A 25,357-nucleotide genomic window follows, 5' to 3' on the forward strand; every position below is an offset into this window, starting at 1 on the left:
TTACAAGTCCCATAAAAGGTCACATGAAGGAGAAAACATGTAAGACCTATCCAAGCATGCAATGGCTGAGCCAATGGCCCCACTACTGAAAAAGATGGACTGAATTCGGAAATGGCTTGATTGCATGGTCAAGACTTAAAAGTTTACAAATTTTTGTCCTCTGCCCAACGGTTACGGACCGCAAGGCTCAAGGCTTACGGTCCGTAAGGAGGATACCTGGGCGATTTCAGCAAAGGTCGGTTACGGACCGTAACCATTTCAGCATACGGTTCGTAAGAGATGCTTACGGACCGCAAGGCCTTAAGCTTACGGTCCGTAAGGCTGTCGCTGGCAGCAGGTTTTGGACAGCTGCCTGTTCAGCCTGTTGCACCGACTTAAATAGTGGTTTTTCGAAACATGGGACTTGCTAGGCAGTTTTTAGCCACATAGGGACACCTGGGGTGATCACACATCAATTATAGACTTGCATGTCTTGATCTTGAGCTCATGGGTGCACTACATAAGGGTCAAGAGTTGTGATCATTTGATCATTCATTTGCATCTTCACTTCTGGAGCTCCTGGACAGCTATCAAGTTTTCTTAGGCTCCATAATCCTTCTTAGGACTCTTGTAAGTGTCCTTAACCTCCCTTAATCCATTTTAGCTTAGTTAATTAGGTAAAAGTCAAACCATCGTAATTAAGGTTTGACTTCGGGATTAGTCCATAATTACTCACTAATATCCCGAATTAAAAATACCTTTAAGTAGGTAATTATGTGGGTAACAAACCCTTAAAAGGGTAATTCCAGAATCCCACTCTAACTATGCTAATTGTCGAGTCAAAGTACATTATAAAAAGTCAACAGAAATGACTATTTGCAAATTAATGCATAATTAGCAATGTAGGTTACATGCAATCTGTTTGATCATTAAAATAACGTGGTAATTAATGTAAGAACATGTTCCAACATGTTCAACTCGACAATTTTCAGTTTAGGCTCGGTTTGGAACCGAATGTCGCAAAGTTTGACTTCTGCTTTGACTTTCAGTTCTGACCCGTTTAAGCCAAGATTAGGATTGCCTTAGAGCTTCTTTTGAACCTATTTACATGTTAGTATAACTCTCTGAGATTATACAACTTGGTTCATTGGATATCCTATTCACGTGCATGTTTCCGTTAATCGCTTATATGTTGACCATTATGCCCATTTGACCTTAAAACGTGATTTTTGAAAATGTAAAAGGGTAGGCACCTTAGTTGCTGATTTATAAACTTGCACCCAAAATTTGAAGTCAGTTTGAGGTCTAGGTTAAGAGTTATGCTCAATAGCGTAATTAAGAGCTTCTTTACTAATTAAATGACGTAAATTACGTATAGCCTATTAAAACCCAAATTTTTATACCAAACTTTTTACCCACTGTTATAAAATAATATTTTGGGATTTTTGGTGATTTTTATTTATTTTTAGGCTGAGCATAACTTAGTGTTCTAAGATTAATTCGGTTTATGCCGGTTTTGCCCTTTTTAGCCATAAAATGAGTTTTACAAAACCTTTTGACCTCAAACCAATTTCTATTGATTTGTTATGATAAATAAATTATTTTGAGTCTTCTGGAATATTAAAAATATCAGCTTTTTACAGAAAACCCGGAAATGGCTCCAAATCGCCTTTTTAGGCATTTTTAACACATAAGTGTGCACTAGGACCTTATTTAGCATAAGGGTTTGAACCTACTGATGTAATTAGTATACTTTTATATTTTTAAACAGTAGGCCAATGTTTTGAACTCAGAATTCCAGAATTGACCTTTTAGGCACTTGTGAAATTACCAAAATGCCCCTACGATGCATAGTAAGGTTAAAATCAATAAATTTCACATAATTTTGATACCCTACTGTTATAACTTAGTAAATTAAATATATTTACTAATGTAATCAGAGCTGTAACTCAGGTTATTAATTTAACTCTTTTACACCTTATAAAATGACCAAAACGCCCTTATGAGGCATAGTTTTGGTTTAACAATCATTTGGGGCATAATGGAAGGTATCATTCTGATATCACAACATATTTTAAATATATTAACTTCAGAAACTTGTATTTGACTCCTATGGTTACTCGTTACGCATTATACGCGTTCGGATCGGCTTATGTGGCTAGTTTGGCCATTTTAGCTGAAACGGGTCAAACCATATCTTTTTGGTCTCAAAATCCAGAATGTGATTATGATACCCATATAAAACAAGTGTGCAAACTTGTTGGGGCAAAAACCACATTCTAAAACGGTCTTCGCCTTATTGTGCGTTTAAAACCGTAATCTTTATATAAGACTAACCGGTCTAAGCTTAAGATCCGTTAGGATTCTAATAGGTTATTAAAACCTTAATTTCCAGATCTAGGAGCCCAGTAAAAGCTACTTGCACTCGTTATATTTGGTTTATACTTGCTCAGGTAAATACATTTAACTTATTTTCCCTATACGGGCTTGGGATACGGTATATAAAATACCGCTTGGTCGGGGAATTGACCTTAACCAGTTGATGGTTAAGTGCTGTCAAATTAACTCGTTTGAAAATGCTGTTTTGTTTGTTTAACGCCTTTGGGGGTTTAATGACCATGTCCCGGATATCCTTGGCATCATTCCATGAATGGCCACGACCTTAGCACACGGGTGTAGGCGTACACCCGTAATGCATTTTATTGCATATAATCGTCGGCACGGGAGGAGTCTCGCGGAGATTTATATTAAGTGGTGTGTTTATTGAGCTTTAACCCGGCACGACCCGGGCTACTGAACGCAGAACAAACATGTAATTCTTTTACAAGATTATTAAGCAAATAATTATCCCAAGTTATAAAAAAGTTTTATGCCACGTGCATTTAAATCAATTTTAAACATTTTTCAAAATGAGTCAGTTGAATTGTATTTACCAGTGTAAACTGACGTATTTTCCAAAAAGACTAAGTGCAGGTACTACGCGCAATAGGCTGGTCACTCCTTAAGCATCCATAGAAGTCTCGCAAGCTTAGGATGCATGAAGTCTGTTGAAATGAAGTTTCCTTTTTGTTTGATTCTGCCTGTGGATTTTATTTCGACATTTTGTGATACTTAGATATTACAATAAATTTTAAGTTGAAATAAATCTATCTTTGCTTCCGCTGTGCATTATAATTTGTGTTGTTTGACTATGACGATATCAACTACGTCACGATAATCCCCCACCGGGCCCACCGGTGACACGTGGAAATTAGGGGTGTGACAGGTTGGTATCAGAGCCAACACTGAGTGAATTAAACACTAGCCTTTTGTGTTTAGTCTCAGTGCACGAATTGCACATTCTTCGAGTTCCGATGTCTAGACAAAGAACATAGGACAAACTCTGTTTTGTTTTATTTTTGGGTCTTATTTTATTATATTGTGGTTATCTAAAACTTGTATGCAGGTCAACATGCCACCAAGATTTCTTCGCGGACGAGGCAAGGCCCCTGTCACGGGTCACGACCACGAAGCCGGGCCTTCGCACCGGCGTACCCCGTCCATCACCATGAGCACTAGTCCACAAGAGCCGTGGAGGCTCTATGTTGAACCCGGGAGACGATCAGTTTCCGTCAGCTCTTCACCTTCTTACCAGCATTCATTTGGGCCCCAGTCAGAAAATGAGCCCAACGAGCAACCACCCTCTTTCATACCTCTACAGAGATCCAACTCTCACCACTCCTTTGGTGACCCAACCCCAACCTTCCAGAGCCGGTTCAACCCGGCCAACATTTTTCCAGAACCCGGGGGTTTTAACCCACTTGGACCGGAAGACCACTTATCTGGGGAAAACGATATGGACGAGGATACTGACCCTATGGAGCCTGCTACAGGGACGCCCAACCACCCGATAGAGATCTCTGACGGATCATCTTTTCACGGATCGCCTTATCGCGGTCCAGACAGCTACGAGGAGAGGTTCCGAAACATCGACTGGTATTTTACCCCCTCACACCACTCGTCCCCATACCAGCAGCAGCAGCAGCACCCGCAACAGCAACAGGATCCTTCTCAGGATTCTCGTTTCGTGGCAGTCACTCCGCCACCACCACCACCAGTGGAACAGCAGCCGCCTCCAGAGCCACCGAGGCGGAGGAGATCGAACGCACGGATGTCCGTGCGAGGGGGTGTCCGCATCAGCACACCCCAACCATCAAGTGGTAGCCATTATCCGCCACTTCAGGAGGAAGAGGAAGAACCACAATTGGGGGGTCCATCAAGCCCCATTCCAGAAATCAACTCAGTGCCTATGGCACCTCCGTTGGGTTTTGACAACCCAATCCCTGCATGCGCTGGTTCAGCAGCGTATAACCCCTTTGAGCAGCCAGTACATACTCATTACAACTTCGGCTATGCGGAGGTCGATCCATATCAAGTTGCTCGGGACTACAGCGCTCTTCATCCCGAAGGACCATACGGAGGACCATGGACCACTGGTTACCCGACTTATGGGTACCAGCATCCACCACCTCCTCAACCTATGTACCAGCCGCCGCAGCCACAGTTGATTCCGCCGAAACATCAGCAGGAGGTTCTTGAGAGGTTGCATCAAGTCGAACAGGAAGTTCGAGAAGACCGCAGGGAGCGGCAAGGCTTCTTCAAGGGCCTGTCAGACTTGCTAAAGGGGAAGTCTAAGAGGAGGGGTCATTAAGGACCTTTGATGTTTGTCTGCTTAGTTGTAATCAGTCCCTGCGTGGACTTTATGTTTCTGTATTCAGCTCCTGCGTGAGCTTGTCTTTTAGTATTCTGCCCCTGCGTGGGCATGTCTTTCAGTTGACCCCTGCGTGGGTTTGTTTGTTGTTTTATTTGTTGTATTTCGCCCCTGCGTGGGCATGTTGTTGTAGAAGTCCCGTTTTGGGCAAATGATGTACTGTTAAATCTTGGTTTAGTGAAATGTTGCATTTAAATTTTCATGATTGTTGTTATAAATAAGTATATGAATAAACTTAAAATAAAATGAAAATAACATTTCCTAAAATAAAGAAGACCTACCATTTGTGTAAAATGGCAAAATCTAAAAAGGGACAAGACCTAGCCATATGTCATTTTAAGACAAGGCCAAGATGGTATCTCCATAATTAGATTCAGGTCCATAATTAACGTCTCAACTTAGGATTGATCTGCGTTATAAAGAGAATCTAAGGGGTAAGACCTAGCCACGTGTCGTTGTAGATATGGCCAAGATGGTAGAACCTGTCTAGAAGATTCCAAATTCTGTTAACATCTGTAAGTATGTTAACATAGTGGGCAAATTGTGACACAATAAAAGTCACACAAGCCATCATTGAAAATTGGGTTAATTTGAAATTCCCTATAAGTAAATGTCCATTCCTTGGGAATGAAGTGCCTACGGGTAATAATTAATGTCCTAGGGACTAAGAGACAGTTAGAGTCTGCAACTCACTGTCTAGAATAGGGAAATGAACTGTGATTAAAACCCTAATGCCTTGATTCGGTAAGAATCCGGGTTATAAGCTAACACTGTCCTTGTGACTAAGTTATATGTTAATTCTTAACTATAATATAGGGTTATAATGCAGACCCTGAATTTATGTTTAATTAATAATTTAACCTGCAATGGCTATTTAAAACCATGGTTAATAAAATACATAAAATACTGTATTAGCTATTAAATAAAACCTTGCCCATTATTGTTTATATGTAGCAATTGAAGCTACATGGCGGGGTCGGATGAAGTGAATAGTCGTCCGGTGGAAAACCACGATAATGCAAAGATACAGTTAACTGGTGCGGAGTTGAAAGCACTGGTGGATGATGCGGTTACAAAGGCATTAGAAAGACAGTACAGTGAGTACAGTGGGACCCATAGTAGAACCCTGTCTACACCACATAATAAATCTAAGACTCATTCAGAGGCTCACAGCAAGCCACCTTCTGTCAAACCCAAGTCTAAAAAGGAGGAATCCAAGAAGGAGGACTCCAAGAAGGAGGATGATAGACATTCTTCGAATGAAAATGATAATCATTCCAAGAAGATTGTGCTTTATGATGCCCCACGTGCCAAGGGTTGCACGTATAAATATTTTGTATCTTGTAAACCCTGGGATTTCACTGGGGAGAAGGGGGCAGTAGACTGTATGACTTGGCTTGATGAAATGGAGACAGTAGTGGATATAAGTGGCTGTGCTGAAAAAGATATTGTGAAGTTTGTGACGCAATCTTTCAAGGGTGATATCCTGCAATGGTGGAAGTCGTTGATTCAAGCCACCGGGAAAATACCTCTATACAACATGTCTTGGGAACAATTTGTTGCCCTAATCAAGGAGAATTATTGCACACAGCACGAGGTCGAGGGAATAGAGTCTGATTTCCTATCCCTGGTTATGTAGAACCTGGACTGCCAGGCTTACCTCACAACCTTCAATACCTTGTCGAGGCTGGTTCCCTATCTTGTAACACCTGAACCAAAGAGGATAGCCCGTTTCATTGGGGGTCTGGCCCCAGAAATTAAATCAAGCGTCAAGGCCTCTCGGCCCACTACTTTTCGATCAGTGGCTGACCTATCTCTGTCCCTTACAAAAGACGCAGTTAGACAGAGATCACTGAGGGCCGCAGATGCCGAGAAACGAAAACGCGAAGATGATGGTTCGCGACGCCCAGATAAGAAGCGGAAAGGCAATGACGACCACAAGAAAGGGTCGGGATCCAAGAAAGGAGATCAACAGTCGGGCGAAAAGCCCAGGTGCAAGGTTTGTAAGAAGCACCATTTCGGGAAATGTAGGCAGGAGTCTAGGTCCCAATCTCAGCAGAAACTATGTGGGATTTGCAAGTCCCCAGATCATAAGGCATTAGATTGCAAGAAACTTAAGGATGCCACCTGCTTCAATTGTAATGAGAAGGGACATATTAGACCCAACTGCCCGAAGCTTGCCAAGAAAACAGAAGAGGGAAAGAAGACTAATGCAAGGGTCTTCCGCATGGATGCAAAGGAAGCTATACAGGATGATAATGTTATAACAGGTACTTTTCTCATTAATGATGTCTACGCAAGGGTTTTGTTTGACTCTGGGGCGGATAGGTCCTTTGTAGATAATAAGTTCTGTAAACTGTTGAAATTACCTGTTAAATTCCTAAGTATGAAATATGAAGTGGAATTAGCTGATGGATCAATAGAAACAGTTTCGAATGTATTAGATGGATGTATCCTATCCATTAGGAACCACTCTTTTCCTTTGTCCTTGTTACCCTTTAAGCTAGCTGGCTTTGATGTAGTAATAGGGATGGATTGGTTATCGCATAACCAAGCCCAGATAATGTGCAACAAGAAGCAGGTAGTAATCAAGACCCCATCTGGTGAGCCACTCACTATTCAGGGAGATACTCAACACGGAATGCCAGAGCGTGTGGCCATGCTTAAGGCATCCGGGTGCACGAGTAGGGGTTGTGTCATTTATATGGCACGAGTAACCATTGACGAGAAGAAACCCAGGATCGAAGACATACCGGTCATTTCTGACTATCCCGAGGTTTTTCCGGAGGAACTACCTGGTTTGCCACCAGATAGGCAGGTGGAATTTAGGATTGACATCATCCCCGGAGCTGCACCAGTGGCCAAAGCACCGTATAGATTAGCACCAACGGAGATGAAGGAATTAAGGACACAGCTTGATGATTTGCTAGCTAAAGGCTTTATCAAACCTAGTTCATCTCCATGGGGAGCGCCAATTCTGTTTGTCAAAAAGAAGGATGGATCAATGCGTCTATGCATTGATTACCGTGAGCTAAACAAGGTTACTATCAAGAACATATATCCTTTGCCTAGAATCGATGATCTATTCGACCAGCTACAGGGAGCGAGTTACTTTTCCAAGATAGATCTCAGGTCTGGCTATCATCAATTTAAAGTCAAGGAGGAGGATGTACATAAGACCGCGTTTAAGACTCGTTATGGTCATTACGAGTTCCTAGTGATGCCTTTTGGGCTCACTAACGCGCCTGCCGCATTCATGGATCTCATGAATCGCGTATGCAAGCCTTATCTAGATAAATTTGTCATCGTCTTCATCGACGACATCCTCATCTACTCAAAGAACCAAGCTGACCATGAGGAGCATCTTCGGTGCATTCTCAAGCTACTACATCAAGAAAAACTCTATGCCAAGTTTTCAAAGTGTGAGTTTTGGCTTCGCGAAGTCCAGTTCCTTGGTCATGTTGTGAGCGAACGTGGAATTCAAGTGGATCCCGCAAAGGTAGAAGCTATTATGAACTGGCAAGAGCCAAAGACACCTTCAGAGATTCGTAGCTTCCTAGGTTTGGCTGGATACTACAGACGTTTTATTGAAAACTTCTCAAGAATTGCTGCACCCTTAACGTCGTTAACACGTAAGAACATTAAGTTTAATTGGGGGCCTAAGCAGCAAGAATCTTTTGATATCTTGAAGCAGAAGTTGAGTAACGCTCCAGTACTGACTCTACCTGAAGGCATTGAAGAATTTGTGGTGTATTGTGATGCGTCACACACCGGAATGGGTTGTGTGTTAATGCAAAAGGGCAAGGTCATAGCCTACGCTTCACGTCAATTAAAGGTGCACGAAAAGAATTACACCACCCATGACTTAGAGTTGGGTGCCGTTGTATTTGCACTAAAGCTTTGGAGGCATTATCTGTATGGGACGAAGTGCGTGATCTACTCCGACCACAAGAGCCTTCAACATCTGTTCAATCAGAAAAATTTGAACATGAGGCAGCGACGATGGATGGAAACCTTGAACGATTACGATTGTGAAATAAGATACCATCCAGGCAAGGCTAATGTAGTCGCAGATGCTTTGAGCAGGAAGGAAAGAGTGAAGCCGATAAGGATCAATGCCAAGAGCATTGAAATTAAGAGCAGCTTGAATGAAAGCTTGTTAGCTGCACAAAAGGAAGCTGTGTTGGAAGCTAACTATTCCGAGGAGAAATTAGGAGTAGCTGAAGAATAGTTGTCCTACGATAAAGACGGAATGTTGAGATTAAATGGACGAATATGGGTTCCTGTATATGGAGGACTTCGTGATGTTATCCTCAAGGAAGCCCACAGTTCCAAGTATTCTGTCCATCCTGGAGCTGATAAGATGTACCAGGATTTAAAGGCGAATTATTGGTGGATAGGCTTGAAAAAGTCTATAGCTGCTTATGTAGCTAAATGCTTGACGTGTGCTAAAGTCAAAGCTGAACATCAGAAGCCGTCAGGTTTACTACAACAGCCTGAAATTCCCACTTGGAAATGGGAAATGGTGACGATGGACTTCATCACCAAATTGCCTAAGACGCCGAAGGGAACTGATACTATATGGGTCATAGTTGATAGACTGACTAAGTCAGCACACTTCCTGCCCATTAGAGAGACCTTCAGCTCTGACATGCTAGCCCAATTGTACGTAGATAAGATTGTGGCCTTGCATGGTGTGCCAGTATCTATTATCTCGGATCGGGATACTAGATACACATCTCATTTCTGGAAGAGTTTCCAACAGTCTCTGGGCACTCAATTGAATTTCAGTACGGCTTACCACCCTCAGACGGACGGGCAGAGTGAACGTACCATTCAGACGTTGGAAGACATGCTGCGTGCATGTGTGATTGATCTAGGAGGAAGTTGGGACAGGCATTTACCATTAGTCGAATTCTCCTACAATAATAGCTACCATACTAGCATTAAGGCTGCGCCTTTCGAGGCACTATATGGTAGAAAGTGCAGAACGCCCATTTGCTGGGCAGAAGTGGGAGATACGCAATTATCAGGTCCTGACTTAGTCTTCGAGACAACGGACAAGATTGTCCAAATTCGCGACCGCCTGAAAGCTGCTCGAGATAGGCAGAAGAGCTATGCGGATGAAAGGCGAAAGCCTCTCAAGTTTGAGGTTGGCGATAAGGTTTTGCTCAAAGTATCACCTTGGAAGGGGGTGATGCGATTTGGCAAGAAAGGTAAGTTAAGCCCAAGGTATATAGGACCTTTTGTAACAGCCCAGCGTAACCGCACCATGATATTGTTCGCTTTGGCAGCCAGTACGCTCTCAGCGTCCGCCCCTCACGGCTTTAAAACGCATCATGATGGTGAAGGTATCAAGCCCCTTATAAGGAAGCCTTCGTTCCCCTTCACAACCGATGTGGGATATCACAATCCACCCCCCCTTAAGGGGTCCAGCATCCTCGCGGGACATGGCACCACCGGTCCGGCCCTGGCTCTGATACCATCTGTAACAGCCCAGCGTAACCGCACCATGATATTGTCCGCTTTGGCAGCCAGTACGCTCTCAGCGTCCGCCCCTCACGGCTTTAAAACGCGTCATGATGGTGAAGGTATCAAGCCCCTTATAAGGAAGCCTTCGTTCCCCTTCACAACCGATGTGGGATATCACACCTTTCGAGATCATCGAATGTGTAGGATCAGTGGCTTATAAGTTGAACTTACCTGAGGAGCTCGATGGTATTCATAATGTATTCCACGTCTGCAATCTAAAGAAATGTCTAGCTGACGAGTCACTAGTCATACCACACACGGATGTGCATATAGACGAGAGCTTAAAATTTGTGGAAAAACCTGTGTCGATTGAGGATCGACAGGTAAAGAAGCTTCGGAGGAAGCTTGTGCCTATTGTCAAGGTAAAATGGGATGCTCGTAGAGGTCCTGAATATACATGGGAGTTAGAGTCCAAAATGCAAGAGAAATACCCTCAATTGTTTCAGTAAATCTCGAGGTCGAGATTTCTTTTAAGGGGGTGAGGATGTAACACCTCGGAAATTCCTGTCCATTGAAATAAAGACACGTGTCATGAGAAACAGACGTGTCAGGAAAACCGGATCAAATAAAAAGATGTATGGTAGGATTTTTTAATAAAAAGGGCGTCATGTTATTTAAAATACCTCTGAACGACCCAAGGGCGACATGTTATTAAATCACCTCTGAGCGACCCGAATTTTATAAATCCCAAGATCCTTAAATCATTTGATAAACATCCTACATGATAACCGGTTGGTTCCAAATAAATAAAGTTCCATCTTTATTATTATGGACTTTGGATTAATAAGGTTTGTTACTACTGAAAATACTAAATAAAATCCTTGTAAATAGAATCAAGAATAATTATGAAGCTTGTTAACTATAATGGGAATCCAAGACTTGTTCTTGGTGTTTCCGTCACTTTACAAGTCCCATAAAAGGTCACATGAAGGAGGAAACATGTAAGACCTATCCAAGCATGCAATGGCTGAGCCAATGGCCCCACTACTGAAAAAGATGGACTGAATTCGGAAACGGTTTGATTGCATGGTCAAGACTTAAAAGTTTACAAATTTTTGTCCTCTGACCAACGGTTACGGACCGCAAGGCTCAAGGCTTACGGTCCGTAAGGAGGATACCTGGGCGATTTCAGCAAAGGTCGGTTACGGACCGTAACCATTTCAGCATACGGTTCGCAAGAGATGCTTACGGACTGCAAGGCCTTAAGCTTACGGTCCGTAAGGCTGTCGCTGGCAGCAGGTTTTGGACAGCTGCCTGTTCAGCCTGTTGCACCGACTTAAATAGTGGTTTTTCGAAACATGGGACTTGCTAGGCAGTTTTTAGCCACATAGGGACACCTGGGGTGATCACACATCAATTATAGACTTGCATGTCTTGATCTTGAGCTCATGGGTGCACTACATAAGGGTCAAGAGTTGTGACCATTTGATAATTCATTTGCATCTTCACTTCTGGAGCTCCTGGACAGCTATCAAGTTTTCTTAGGCTCCATAATCCTTCTTAGGACTCTTGTAAGTGTCCTTAACCTCCCTTAATCCATTTTAGCTTAGTTAATTAGGTAAAAGTCAAACCATCGTAATTAAGGTTTGACTTCGGGATTAGTCCATAATTACTCACTAATATCCCGAATTAAAAATACCTTTAAGTAGGTAATTATGTGGGTAACAAACCCTTAAAAGGGTAATTCCAGAATCCCACTCTAACTATGCTAATTGTCGAGTCAAAGTACATTATAAAAAGTCAACAGAAATGACCATTTGCAAATTAATGCACAATTAGCAATGTAGGTTACATGCAATCTGTTTGATCATTAAAATAACTTGGTAATTAATGTAAGAACATGTTCCAACATGTTCAACTCGACAATTTTCAGTTTAGGCTCGGTTTGGAACCGAATGTCGCAAAGTTTGACTTCTGCTTTGACTTTCAGTTCTGACCCGTTTAAGCCAAGATTAGGATTGCCTTAGAGCTTCTTTTGAACCTATTTACATGTTAGTATAACTCTCTGAGATTATACAACTTGGTTCATTGGATATCCTATTCACGTGCATGTTTCCGTTAATCGCTTATATGTTGACCATTATGCCCATTTGACCTTAAAACGTGATTTTTGAAAATGTAAAAGGGTAGGCACCTTAGTTGCTGATTTATAAACTTGCACCCAAAATTTGAAGTCAGTTTGAGGTCTAGGTTAAGAGTTATGCTCAATAACGTAATTAAGAGCTTCTTTACTAATTAAATGGCGTAAATTACGTATAGCCTATTAAAACCCAAATTTTTATACCAAACTTTTTACCCACTGTTATAAAATAATATTTTGGGATTTTTGGTGATTTTTATTTATTTTTAGGCTGAGCATAACTTAGTGTTCTAAGATTAATTCGGTTTATGCCGGTTTTGCCCTTTTTAGCCATAAAATGAGTTTTACAAAACCTTTTGACCTCAAACCAATTTCTATTGATTTGTTATGATAAATAAATTATTTTGAGCCTTCTGGAATATTAAAAATATCAGCTTTTTACAGAAAACCCGGAAATGGCCCCAAATCGTCTTTTTAGGCATTTTTAACACATAAGTGTGCACTAGGACCTTATTTAGCATAAGGGTTTGAACCTACATATGTAATTAGTATACTTTTATATTTTTAAACGAGTAAACTGCCATTTAGGTCCCTGTGTTTTGGGCACTTTTGCCATTTTAGTCCAAATCTCAAACTATTTACATCTGGGTCCATGTGGTTTGCATTTTGTTGCCATTTTAGTCCAAAATCCAAAAATCTTTATTTTGACTGTTGAAAATTGATTATTTTGTCCTTTAGTGTAGGGGCATTTTGGTCATTTTTTAAATTTCATTTGTTGTAAATATGAAGACCCAGATCAAAAATAAAACCCAGATCAAAGCTCTGTCTCTCTCTCTTCTCTCTCTATAGCACCACCACCACCGCCACCTCCTCCCTCCCTCTCTCTTCTCTCTCTCTATAGATATCATCTAAAATCACTGTCCCCTCAACTCTCTGTCCCTGTCTCTCTCTCTCTACATTCCTTCCTGAATTATAAAAAACACCAGCCATCAACCATCATCACTGTTACCATCGTTGTTTGCAAATCGTCGCCCCCACCTTTTAAACTCTAGATCCCAAGCCGCCGGAGATAAAAAACTTGAAATTGAAGATATCACCGGTGGTTATTGGTGGCCACAAACAATGAAGATATAGGTTTTGCTTGGTGGTAGTTGTTTTCCGGTGGCCACGAACAACGAAGATATCGGCGACACTACCAGATCTGCAGAGATATGAACTCGCCGGAGAGTTTAGAGAGAAGGATAGAGAGTTCCATATTTAAATATCCAAGATTTGGATATCACCTATAATTTGTGTACTGGTACAGTGAAATCAAAGTCACAAAATTGGAATAAGGTATTGTATATGGAAATATTTAAATATTCAATATTTGAAAAGATCCAAGAGTTCTGCCAAGTTATGCATTCAGATCTGTGGATTGGTTTAATTTTCAAATTACAGATATTTTATAGTTTAAGATGAAATTAAAAGATTTAACTGAATTGAAAGATGCTTATTTAGTTAGAGGTGATGATTGCCGAAGAGTTTAGTGAGGGAGGAAAGTTTAAAGAGAGGGATTTAGATCTACAGAATTAGGGGTTTTTTCATTTTCAGTTGTCGGAGGTGGTGGTTGTGGTGGACACATGTGGTGGGTTTTTTTTCTTGGTGTTCGGATTCTTTTTTCTTGGTGGTCGGATTTGGTGTGGTTACGGTGGTGGCGGTGGTGGTGGTGCTATAGAGAGAGAGAGAAGAGAGAGAGAGAGAAGAGAGAGAGAGACAGAGCTTTGATCTGGGTCTTCATATTTACAACAAATGAAATTTAAAAAATGACCAAAATACCCCTGCACTAAAGGACAAAAAAATCAGGTTTCAACAGTCAAAATAGAGGGTTTTGGGATTTTGGACTAAAATGGCAACAAAATGCAAACCACAGGGACCCAGATGTAAAAAGTTTGAGATTTGGACTAAAATGGCAAAAGTGCCCAAACCACAGGGACCAAAATGGCAGTTTACTCTTTTTAAACAGTAGGCCAATGTTTTGAACTCAGAATTCCAGAATTGACCTTTTAGGCACTTGTGAAATTACCAAAATGCCCCTACGGTGCATAGTAAGGTTAAAATCAATAAATTTCACATAATTTTGATACCCTACTGTTATAACTTAGTAAATTAAATATATTTACTAATGTAATCAGACTTGTAACTCAGGTTATTAATTTAACTCTTTTACACCTTATAAAATGACCAAAACGCCCTTATGAGGCATAGTTTTGGTTTAACAATCATTTGGGGCATAATGGAAGGTATCATTCTGATATCACAACATATTTTAAGTATATTAACTTCAGAAACTTGTATTTGACTCCTATGGTTACTCGTTACGCATTATACGCGTTCGGATCGGCTTATGTGGCTAGTTTGGCCATTTTAGCCGAAACGGGTCAAACCATATCTTTTTGGTCTCAAAATCCAGAATGTGATTATGATACCCATATAAAACAAGTGTGCAAACTTGTTGGGGCAAAAACCACATTCTAAAACGGTCTTCGCCTTATTGTGCGTTTAAAACCGTAATCTTTATATAAGACTAACCGGTCTAAGCTTAAGATCCGTTAGGATTCTAATAGGTTATTAAAACCTTAATTTCCAGATCTAGGAGCCCAGTAAAAGCTACTTGCACTCGTTATATTTGGTTTATACTTGCTTAGGTAAATACATTTAACTTATTTTCCCTATACGGGCTTGGGATACGGTATATAAAATACCGCTTGGTCGGGGAATTGACCTTAACCAGTTGATGGTTAAGTGCTGTCAAATTAACTCGTTTGAAAATGCTGTTTTGTATGTTTAACGCCTTTGGGGGTTTAATGACCATGTCCCGGATATCCTTGGCATCATTCCATGAATGGCCACGACCTTAGCACACGGGTGTAGGCGTACACCCGTAGTGCATTTTATTGCATATAATCGTCGGCACGGGAGGAGTCTCGCGGCGATTTATATTAAGTGGTGTGTTTATTGAGCTTTAACCCGGCACAACCCGGGCTACTGAACGCAGAACAAACATGTAATTCTTTTACAAGATTATTAAGCAAATAATTATCCCAAGTTATAAAAAGTTTTATGCCACGTGCATTTAAATCAATTTTAAACATTTTTCAAAATGAGTCAGTTGAATTGTATTTACCAGTGTAAACTGACGTATTTTCCAAAAAGACTTAGTGCAGGTACTACGCGCAATAGGCTGGTCACTCCTTAAGCATCCATAGAAGTCTCGCAACCTTAGGATGCATGAAGTCTGTTGAAATGAAGTTTCCTTTTTGTTTGATTCTGCCTGTGGATTTTATTTCGACATTTTGTGATACTTGGATATTACAATAAATTTTAAGTTGAAATAAATCTATCTTTGCTTCCGCTGTGCATTATAATTTGTGTTGTTTGACTATGACGATATCAACTACGTCACGATAATCCCCCACCGGGCCCACCGGTGACACGTGGAAATTAGGGGTGTGACAATTTTTGAGAAATTAAGTATTAGTGATTTTGCTCCACTTCAAATACCCATTTTTCTATCCAATCGGAAAGTAATAAAATCAATTGGTGTAGTTGAGGATGTCTTGGTTCAAACAAACCTAATGGTTATTCCAACCGACTTTGTCATCCTCGATGACGCTCCTCTAGTCTTGGGAAAACCTTTTGTAAAAACTCATGAAGCTTTGAAAAACCGGATATTTCACAATCTACCTCTTCGGTTAGGGGCATTCAAAAGGAGCATAGATCTTGAGCGTTCAATGAAATATCCTTTTAGCAACAATGACCCCCTAATTGAAGATGAAGATGAGCCACCTGATACAACTGAAGAAGTTGACCACTTTGTTGAAGAAGAGGTCGCCATAGAACAAACTTTCAAAGTTCTTGATCTTGATGAGCCACAAAATAAGGTGTCTCCTAAAGACCCACCCCTTGTTGGGTTGAAAGATTTGGTAGTCCTTCACTGCATCCACAACCGAAGGGCCCTCGATGTTCCATATCTCTTGCTTTGAAACATGCATCTGAACCGTCTTGCTCGTGCACCAACCCCTATCTTCTTTGGGGGATGGGTGTACCGCCTCTTCAAGCACTTCACGCGCATTCCTAGGTCCTTTGAAAGGAGCCCATGGTCGGGACGAGTTGATTATCACATTTGCCGTGCCATGAACCTCATTTATGAGGCGGAAGACGGGTCAGTAAGCTTTCAAAGGATGCAAGGCCATGCATGGAAACCACAGGAGGCCCTAGTCCTTCACGCTCCACCCCCTCACTACCAGTATCAACCCCATGGTGATCCAGGTCAATCCTCCTCACAAGGAGGCGGTTTTCCTAACCTTCAAAGTTTACATGATCTTTTGCAGGAAAACCTCATGTGCACCGGGAACACCTACAACCTTGCCAACAATACATACCACCGGGTCAGAGCTATCGAACGAAACATCAACGATATCCAAGACGACATCGGAAGCATCCGGGAGTATATGGCGGGTTATGGGGATGGAGGTGATGACAGCGATGAGGATATGGACTAGGAGGTTGAAGGAGCAGGAGCGGGTGATGGCGAGCCCACAGGTTAAGGTCCCTTTATCTATCAAAACAATTTCCGGCCTGCGTGCCGAGTGTTGAACAACTTACTTCCCTTAACTTCTTTTATTTTCTGCTTTATTTTTCGTTTACTCTATAGTTTGAACAATTAACTATGGTATTTTAGGATGTTGGTATTGCTTGGTGTGGTATTTAGTGATGAAACAGGTACAAATCAAGGCTTAGAGTGCTAAACATTAGCACTCATGAAGCCAGGATGGGAAACCGGAGAAAGGAACCTATTTTTTTCATGCTTACAGACAGTCCACACGAGGTCGTGCCCGCTGAGCACGCCCCCGTGCCCACCTCCCAGACCTGCTGTTTGTTTACGTTTCTGCAGATTTTTGCCAGACACGGGGCCGTGCCTAGCCAACACGCCCCCGTGTCCATCTTCTATAAGTTTTCATTACTGGCAGTTGACCACGGGGCCGTGTCCAGACTGCCAGTAACATAAAAATTTTTGCTTTTAACACCATTTTGCACATTCAATCAACCTAAAAATTTATTTTTGGGACACATTGAGGACAATGTGTAATTTAAGTGTGGGGGGGGGGGATGCTAAAACCTTGAATTTTGCAAGTCCTAATAACAAGCCTTACACAAAACTCTATTGGAACCGCTAATCACCCCAAATTTTTTCAAAAAAATTTCATTTTTTTTACTTGTCTAAAGTTTAAGTTGGAAATTCTAAGACTAACAATGTTATATTTTTATAAGTTTACAACTGACAGCGTCGTGATAAAAAGAAACAATATAAGAAAATTATGAAACGACATGGCAAGCTTAGTTAAAATTCGATTATATATACTTGATCACATCAAAACCCATTCCCACAAAAGTGAGTTTTGAGCCTTTATTGAGCATACAAATATACATCTTTACGCTAAATGCTCATTTTTTTCGTTTCTTGTGTGAATAGCCGCTTGGTTCTTACAACTCTAGAACTTGCCACGATAATTCATTCCCGATCCTTACCAACCTAAACCCAAGTAACTAAATGATGGAGGCATTAGGACTAACCCTTTTTCTTTCAACACCATTATTTTTATTTTTCGTTTCACCTACCCAAATAAAAAAAATCTTTTAAACTCCCCCTAGTTAACCCCTTTGAGCCTAAATCTTTTCATTTCTTACCCACCGAAAACCCTTTTTATTTTCACCCTTTATTTTAGTAACAAGCTCGGTTTTCGTGTGATTTAAAGAAATAAACAAACAAAGCTCCTGAAAAGCTTGTTTGAAGAAATACTTCATTAAAAAAAGTCACAAAAATAAAATGTTTTACGAAAACCGACGTTTTTTACGACTTTTGCCCTTTTTCTACTAACCACTAACCCAACTACCCCCCTTTAACCCAAGCCTAACCCTTCACCCAAAAAGTCCTCTTGATAGTTACAAAGGTATAAAGTTAAAAAGGAGGAGGATTGATTGCTTGGTAAGCTTATGGTAGGAATAAGTTCCGTGCCGCTCTCGAGTGATTCACTAAAAATACACCTTCGGCCGAGTGTGAGTGATTTCTCCCGTGAGGTATGTGAACTTGTATATAAATGGAATTTTAAAAAGGCATGTTATGCCTTAATAAATAATTTACCCTATGGAAAGTTTTTAATAAATCATGACGTATAGGATTGTAAATAAATAAAAATAAAACCCAATAAAGATCTTGGATTCCCAACACTATATAACAAGCCAAAACCTTCTCTTCTACCCATTCTATTTGGGAGTGTAAGCCACATATTAAAGAGTTTTGCTTGAGGACAAGCAAAAGTTCAAGGGTGGGGATATTTGATGTGTGTAAAATGCAACATATAAATTACATCAAATGAGGCATAAAACTAACCCTTTTTAAGTACTAATGTTGGAAAAAGTGTGTTTTGTCTTCCTTTTGTATTTTCAGGATTAAATGAGCTCAAATTAATAAAAGAAGCAAAAAGACAGCTAAATCTAACATAAATACAAGAAAAGGAATAAAAGTGGATTGCCCGTAAGAGTTCTTGACAATCTTGGCACACCACCTCTCTCACACTTCATCCACAACCCACCACCATCACAACACCATCATCCACCACCATCATCCATAATCCATCATAGAGTGTGTGAGTCGTCTCGGGATCCAAGATTGATCGTAAGAGTTCTTGACAATCAAGGCCATGTTTGCCTAAGTCTCTTACATCACTTGGTGAAGACAAGTGTTTAGTATAATACTTTTTATTTTTAATCTTTTGCACTTTTTGTTTGGTTTTGTATTAATGACTTTAATAACTAGTTGCTTATGTAGAAGGTGACTTTTCCTTATCGTTTGTCTGTGGTGTCTTGGCATTATTTTACTGTCTATATAAAATAAAAGATTTTCACCATTCATATCTCCACGGTCTATATGGAGGTATGTTGGCTACCTGGTCGGGGGTTAAGGGAACGGTTTCGTAAGGGTCTTGCCCTTGTTCAGCGTTTAGAGGTCCTGCAAGGGACCTGGGTCAAATTTAGTAGGATCTCCTTCAATACCCAAAGGTATTGGATGGCGGGGATCCAAACTCTTTGACCCCCTCATAAGTTAACTACTATTAATACTATAACCCGGCTATTTAGGACTGTATCCCTGCTGACTCAGACTACTTAGTCGAGGGTAACGTCACCTCCAAAATAGGGGCCTACCATAATTTGCATTAATAACTTAATTCATTATCTTTCAGTAATCCGACCCTTTTAGGATTGTATCCTTGCTGACTTAAACTACTTGGTTGAGGGTAACGTCGCCTTCAAAAGAGGGGCCTACTACAATAACTAAGATAATCTCTTAAACAAGTGCAAAAGTGCGAAAATAATCAAAGGTTATACTAATACACGAGTCGGATCCAAGTGATTCATCTTGTCTATCTGTTTTTATTTTTATTTTATTTTTCAGCATTTAGTTAGTTTTATTTTCTTAGTTTAAAAAAAATCTTTTCTAACATTTTGATTTGATTAGACGTTGAGGATAAGCCGGTACTAAAAGCTCTTGTGTCCTTGGACGACCTCGGTATCTTACCAACACTATACTACGTCCACGATGGGTGCACTTGCCCATATGTGTGTTTAGTGTTAGTGAATATCGTGTTTTATAAATTTAAAACTTGGCTAAAAAAGTGTAAAAAGGGCTTAAAATATACACCTAAAATATAACACACTTCACGCACATCACTAACCCTATTTTAGTAATATTAAACTTTAACACGTCATGTAAACTATATAATATTTAATTGATATTATATATTAATACGTATTATAATATATTTATATATTTATACAAAGTCACATGAATAGTGTTTTAAAATTATTTTAATATTGTTTATTTTTAATATTTAATTATTTTATTAATATATTTTTAATTGATTTTGCATGTTTTTTCCTTTTATAACTATTAAGATACGGTATTTTATATAATTTTTAGTATGTCGTTGCGACGTGTCTAACTGTATTGATAAGTTTTTTTCACGAAACTAAGTTGTGAGTGGTAAAGTTTAAGTAATCGAAGCACAAATGTACATGTTATCAAACCTAACTGACATTTAGTTTTTTTTTACATATAAATTGACATTACTTTTTTTCATTATTCTAATATTATAGTGTAATACTTTATAAAGTTCTGAATACGTGCAACATGTTTATTTTTGTCTTCGTTCTGCTAAAAGTTTTGTTCAAAATCAAACGGATCAATATAATTGATTTTTATATGTTCTTTACCGTGATCAACCGAACAAATGATTTTTATTTATTCTTTACTGTGACCAACTGAACAATTGATTTTTATTTGTTCTTCACTGTGATCAACTGAACAGATACCATACGAAACATGGATAGCGGTATATAGTATCTTTTTATAATATAAACTATAGCGAGTATGAATACCGTACCGGTACCTTGACGAACTGAACTTATATCGTCTGTTCTTTACCATGATGATTTGAACTATACTGTGCGAACAACTTCGATGTTAGTATAGAGTTTTTTTTTAATATCATAAACTATAGTGAGTATTTGTACCACGTCAATTCCAATCGAACAACATAAGTACCTGTATCGGTACCATCGGAATGAATACTTATATTCATTTCGGAAGACATTACTGATATTCGTTTTTATTGTTTTCCATTTATGTAAAATATGCGTCGATATCCTTTTGGGCATATAATGACTTTATTTTTTGGTTTTACCTTTCGGTTTGGTACGAAAGCACCACCCGCCGCAAAGCGTGGGGAAACCTCACTAGTTATATATTATTATAAATTTGCATGTGAAATAAAGCAGACAAAATGCTGGTCATAGTAAAACTTGACCAAAAGTAGTCAATACTAAGTAAGTAAAACAAAACAAGTTTTACATTGTTATATACTAATGTAGAACTTCGTGTCTACGTTGTTAATAAAAGACTACCAAGTAAGTACCAACCGGAATGGATCCAGATAAACGACACATTATCCTTAGCTCTACAAGATGTCTCCTATGCAATGACCGCTAGCTAAAAAGTTAAAATTACATGTTTTTATCAAAGTATCAAGTCAACTACAAAATTACGCTTTTGAAAATCTTAAACTTGGTAGCATAAACAAATTCATAAAAACTTGGATTATATGAATTTATCACTGTAAATCATTTGATGTCATCGCTCAAACGACATCAAATGGCTTCTATCATATGATGTTATCGTTATTTGATATCATTGTCGTTTGTAGTTTAAAAAAAAAAAAAAAACTAGAAGCGTCAACCTCGCGGTGATGCCATAATATTTTCCTTTAAGGAGATCTATGGTAGATGAAAATTTTTAGAAGATTGATCTAGTAGAATGGTTTTGAAGCCCTTCATCATTCCAATTTATTAGTTAGTGATGGTTGTAATATTAACTTTTTTTTTTTTGGGTTGCTAGTATGAGAATATATTCATTTCCCTTTTCAAACAAAAAGGTTGTTACTTGTTATCAGGCACTAAGCTATTATTTTAACAGAAAATATATAAACTAATGTACACACAAAATTAATTCGTCCCACAAAACTCGGAAAACACGTTCTTCCTTGAAAGATGTGCACATAAACTATTCTCGAATAGGCCAGTAAGAACATGAACACATGTTGTACCTACAACATACATTTGTCAAACTTAAAAAACAAATCATTCTTCTTACATTAACTAAACTTGTTGTCCCAAACTTAATTAGTATTTACGAAGAAAGTTTAAGGATATTTGTCGGTACTTCTTAGCAGCTGCACACATATCAATAAAATATGCATATGCATATGTGTATCTATATTATTAATAATAATAATACAGTCGCCAAGGAATGCATGTGATCAACTCCTCACGATTCCACTTACGAGACTAAACTTGTACATCCGACAAATGAGGTTTCTTTGTTAATTAATGACTTTCCTTTTACCATATAAATCTTGTTTTCTAAAGGATAAAGTATCATTCAAGAAGAATGACAACTAACTGCATAACATGATGAAGGTTTCTTAGGTTTACAAGGTTTGCATTTTATAATATAATTATAATTATAATATGATGTAAAGTTAGTTTTTATAGAAGATAATTTTCAAAATTCCTAACGTAAGCAAGCTCATTATTCAAAGCACCTTATAACGTGGTTTCAAACACCCATTTGCTTTTACTTTACCATTGCGGGATTTGAATATTCATCATTAATAAATAAAAATAATAATAATAATAATAATAACAAGTGTGGGCGATGCTTTGAAGTGGCCGGGAGGGGCGCCCGACCCCCCGAACTTTTCGGCCAGTAGTGTTATGTATGTAGTTTTCGTATAGAAATTTTTGGGTATATATGTTTTCGACCCCACGGTTTTATAGAAATTTTTGAGTATATACGTTTTCGACCCCCCAGTAAAAAATTTCAAGCTTCGCCAACAAGTGTACGTAAGATAAATTTTATAGCATAACAAAACTAAGAGAGTGACAGTGTGTGCATTTATTAATATGATGTGTGTGCGTATATTAATATGTTTCATTATGTTATATAGTATTTATGTACTCTTAGGTTCAGTACAATGTAATTTCATTATGTTATATAGTATTTATGTAATTAAATTTGCATAATTTGATATGTAACGTACGAATGGTGTAGATAGGGCTGCAAACGAATCAAACGTTCGGCGAACAGTTCGTGAAATGTTCGGCGGGAAGTTCGTTTGTGTTCGTTCGTTTACTAAACAAACGAACACAAACAAGAAATTTCGTTCGTTTAGTTAAATGAACAAACATAAACAAAGGGCGCGTTCGTTCATTTATGTTCGTGAACGTTCGGTGACGTGTTCATTTGTGTTCGATAGTTCATTAGTGTTTTTAGCTTTTGTATTTTACTTGAATCCTTCAAAATTCCGACAAATAAAATATTTAATAAGTGTCAATGTGTGAAGGGTCTGATTCTCCTTACTTTACAAAGGTTACAAGATACAATATATAGACTTGAAATGAATAGACTAATAAATAGAGACAATAAATACACAGATACAAATATTATCTAACATTCCCCCGCAAGCTGAACGGTGGTGTACCAATACGTAGCATCTGTCGAAAAGTGTTGAACTGAGACGTAGGAAGACTCTTAGTGAAGATATCAGCCACCTGAAGCTTGGTCGGAACAAATTTAGTAACCAATTTCCCAGCATTGACTAGTTCACGTAAAAAATGATAATCCAAATCAATGTGTTTGGCACGCTTATGAGAAATAGGGTTTTGTGTGAGAAACAAAGCACTTTGATTATCACATAGTATAGTTGGTCGATTAGGAGGAAGAGCATGTAATTCTTGAAGAAGGTGAGTAATCCAAACAATTTCAGCTGCAGTGTTGGCCATAGCACGATACTCAGATTCACAACTGGATCTTGCAACAGTCGGTTGCTTTTTGGCACTCCAAGAAATTAAGTTTCCACCCAAAAAAATTGAGTAGCCATAAGTAGAACGACGTGTTTCCAAGCAGTGAGCCCAGTCAGCATCAGAGTATCCAAGCAGCGATGTAGTAGTGGGACGACTATAGTGTAACCCAAAGGCAATAGTACCTTTGAGATACCGAAGAATCCGCTTGACTTCTTTAAAGTGATCAACCGTTGGAGCATGTAAAAATTGGCTAACTTGATTAACAGCATAGCAGATGTCAGGTCTCGTGATCGTAAGATATTGGAGAGCACCTACAATGGATCGATAAAGTGTAGCGTCTGAAACTGGCGTACCTGCAGTGACAAAGGAAACATTGGAGCTTAAAGGTGTTGGTGCTGGTTTAGCATCCAACATCTTAGCCCTAGTTAGAATATCCATCGTATACTTTGATTGATTCAAGAAAAGACCATTTGAAGTGTAGGTAACCTCCAATCCCAAAAAGTAGTTGAGTCTCCCAAGATCTTTGATGGCAAATTCCTTGTCAAGAGTGGTAACAAAAGACAGAATGGTTTGAGAGTGATTTCCAGTAAGAATAAGATCATCAACATAGACAAGTAAATACATGATACGAGAATTATGGTTATAAATGAATAGAGAAGGATCAGCACGACTGCATGTGAAACCATTATCAATCAGAAACACACTTAGACGATGAAACCAAGCTCTAGGCGCTTGTTTCAAGCCATATATAGCTTTGTTTAATTTACAAACATGAGATGGAAATTGAACATCAATAAAACCCTTTGGTTGTTCCATAAAAACATTTTCTGACAGGTGTCCATGTAAAAAGGCATTATTGACATTTAATTGATGAAGATGCCAATTGTGAATTATACTTAGAGCAAGAATAGTACGGACAGTAGTGGCTTTAACAACAGGACTAAAAGTATGCGAGTAATCAAGACCCGGAATTTAGGTGAAGCCTTGAGCAACAAGACGGGCTTTGTATCGTTCAATTGAACCGTCAGATTTAAATTTGGTACGAAAAATCCATTTGGAACCGACAACATTAGCATTTGACGGTCGTGGAACAAGGGTCCAGGTATTGTTTTTTATAAGAGCGTGAAATTCTTCTTCCATAGCATTGATCCATTTAGGATCCTTTGACGCACTATGAAATGTGTTGGGCTCATTAGTGGCGAAGAGAGCACGATGTAGATGTATCGAGTTCGTGTGAGCAAGGTCAACACGATGTCGTGGTTTAAAAATGCCGGATTTTGCACGTGTCATCATGGGATGAGACGGGAGGGGTGGTGGAGGAGGAATGGATGTGGCCGGAGATGAGACAGCGGTCTCCGAAGAATCATGGTCTGGCGGACTAGACAAAAAACTAGATTATGGGCTAGATGATGAAGGCGAATCGGGGCCAGAGGAAGACTCAGAGTCTGAGTTATCATTATGTGCTGGGCCAGGCGATGAGCCCACATCAGACTAAGAAGATGGGCCTGAAGAACGGTCAGTCTGAAAAAGAGGTAGGCTAACAGGTATGGACTCTG

The 25,357-nt window shown here is 39.3% G+C and overlaps 2 protein-coding genes across 2 annotated transcripts; both read right to left on the reverse strand.

Moving 5' to 3' along the window:
- Window positions 1-23,441: 23,441 nt before the first annotated feature.
- Window positions 23,442-24,425, reverse strand: LOC110889002 (uncharacterized mitochondrial protein AtMg00810-like). The gene has a single exon (XM_022136494.1). The coding sequence runs from the start codon at window positions 24,423-24,425 to the stop codon at window positions 23,442-23,444; it is 984 nt and encodes a 327-aa protein (XP_021992186.1).
- A 348-nt stretch (window positions 24,426-24,773) lies between these two features.
- On the reverse strand, window positions 24,774-25,091 carry LOC110889001 (uncharacterized mitochondrial protein AtMg00820-like). Its single transcript, XM_022136493.1, has one exon. It carries the CDS (start codon window positions 25,089-25,091, stop codon window positions 24,774-24,776), a length of 318 nt encoding a protein of 105 aa, XP_021992185.1.
- Window positions 25,092-25,357: the final 266 nt, after the last annotated feature.

Source organism: Helianthus annuus, chromosome 13, assembly GCF_002127325.2.
Source record: "Helianthus annuus cultivar XRQ/B chromosome 13, HanXRQr2.0-SUNRISE, whole genome shotgun sequence".
In the NCBI taxonomy this organism is placed as follows: domain Eukaryota; kingdom Viridiplantae; phylum Streptophyta; class Magnoliopsida; order Asterales; family Asteraceae; genus Helianthus; species Helianthus annuus.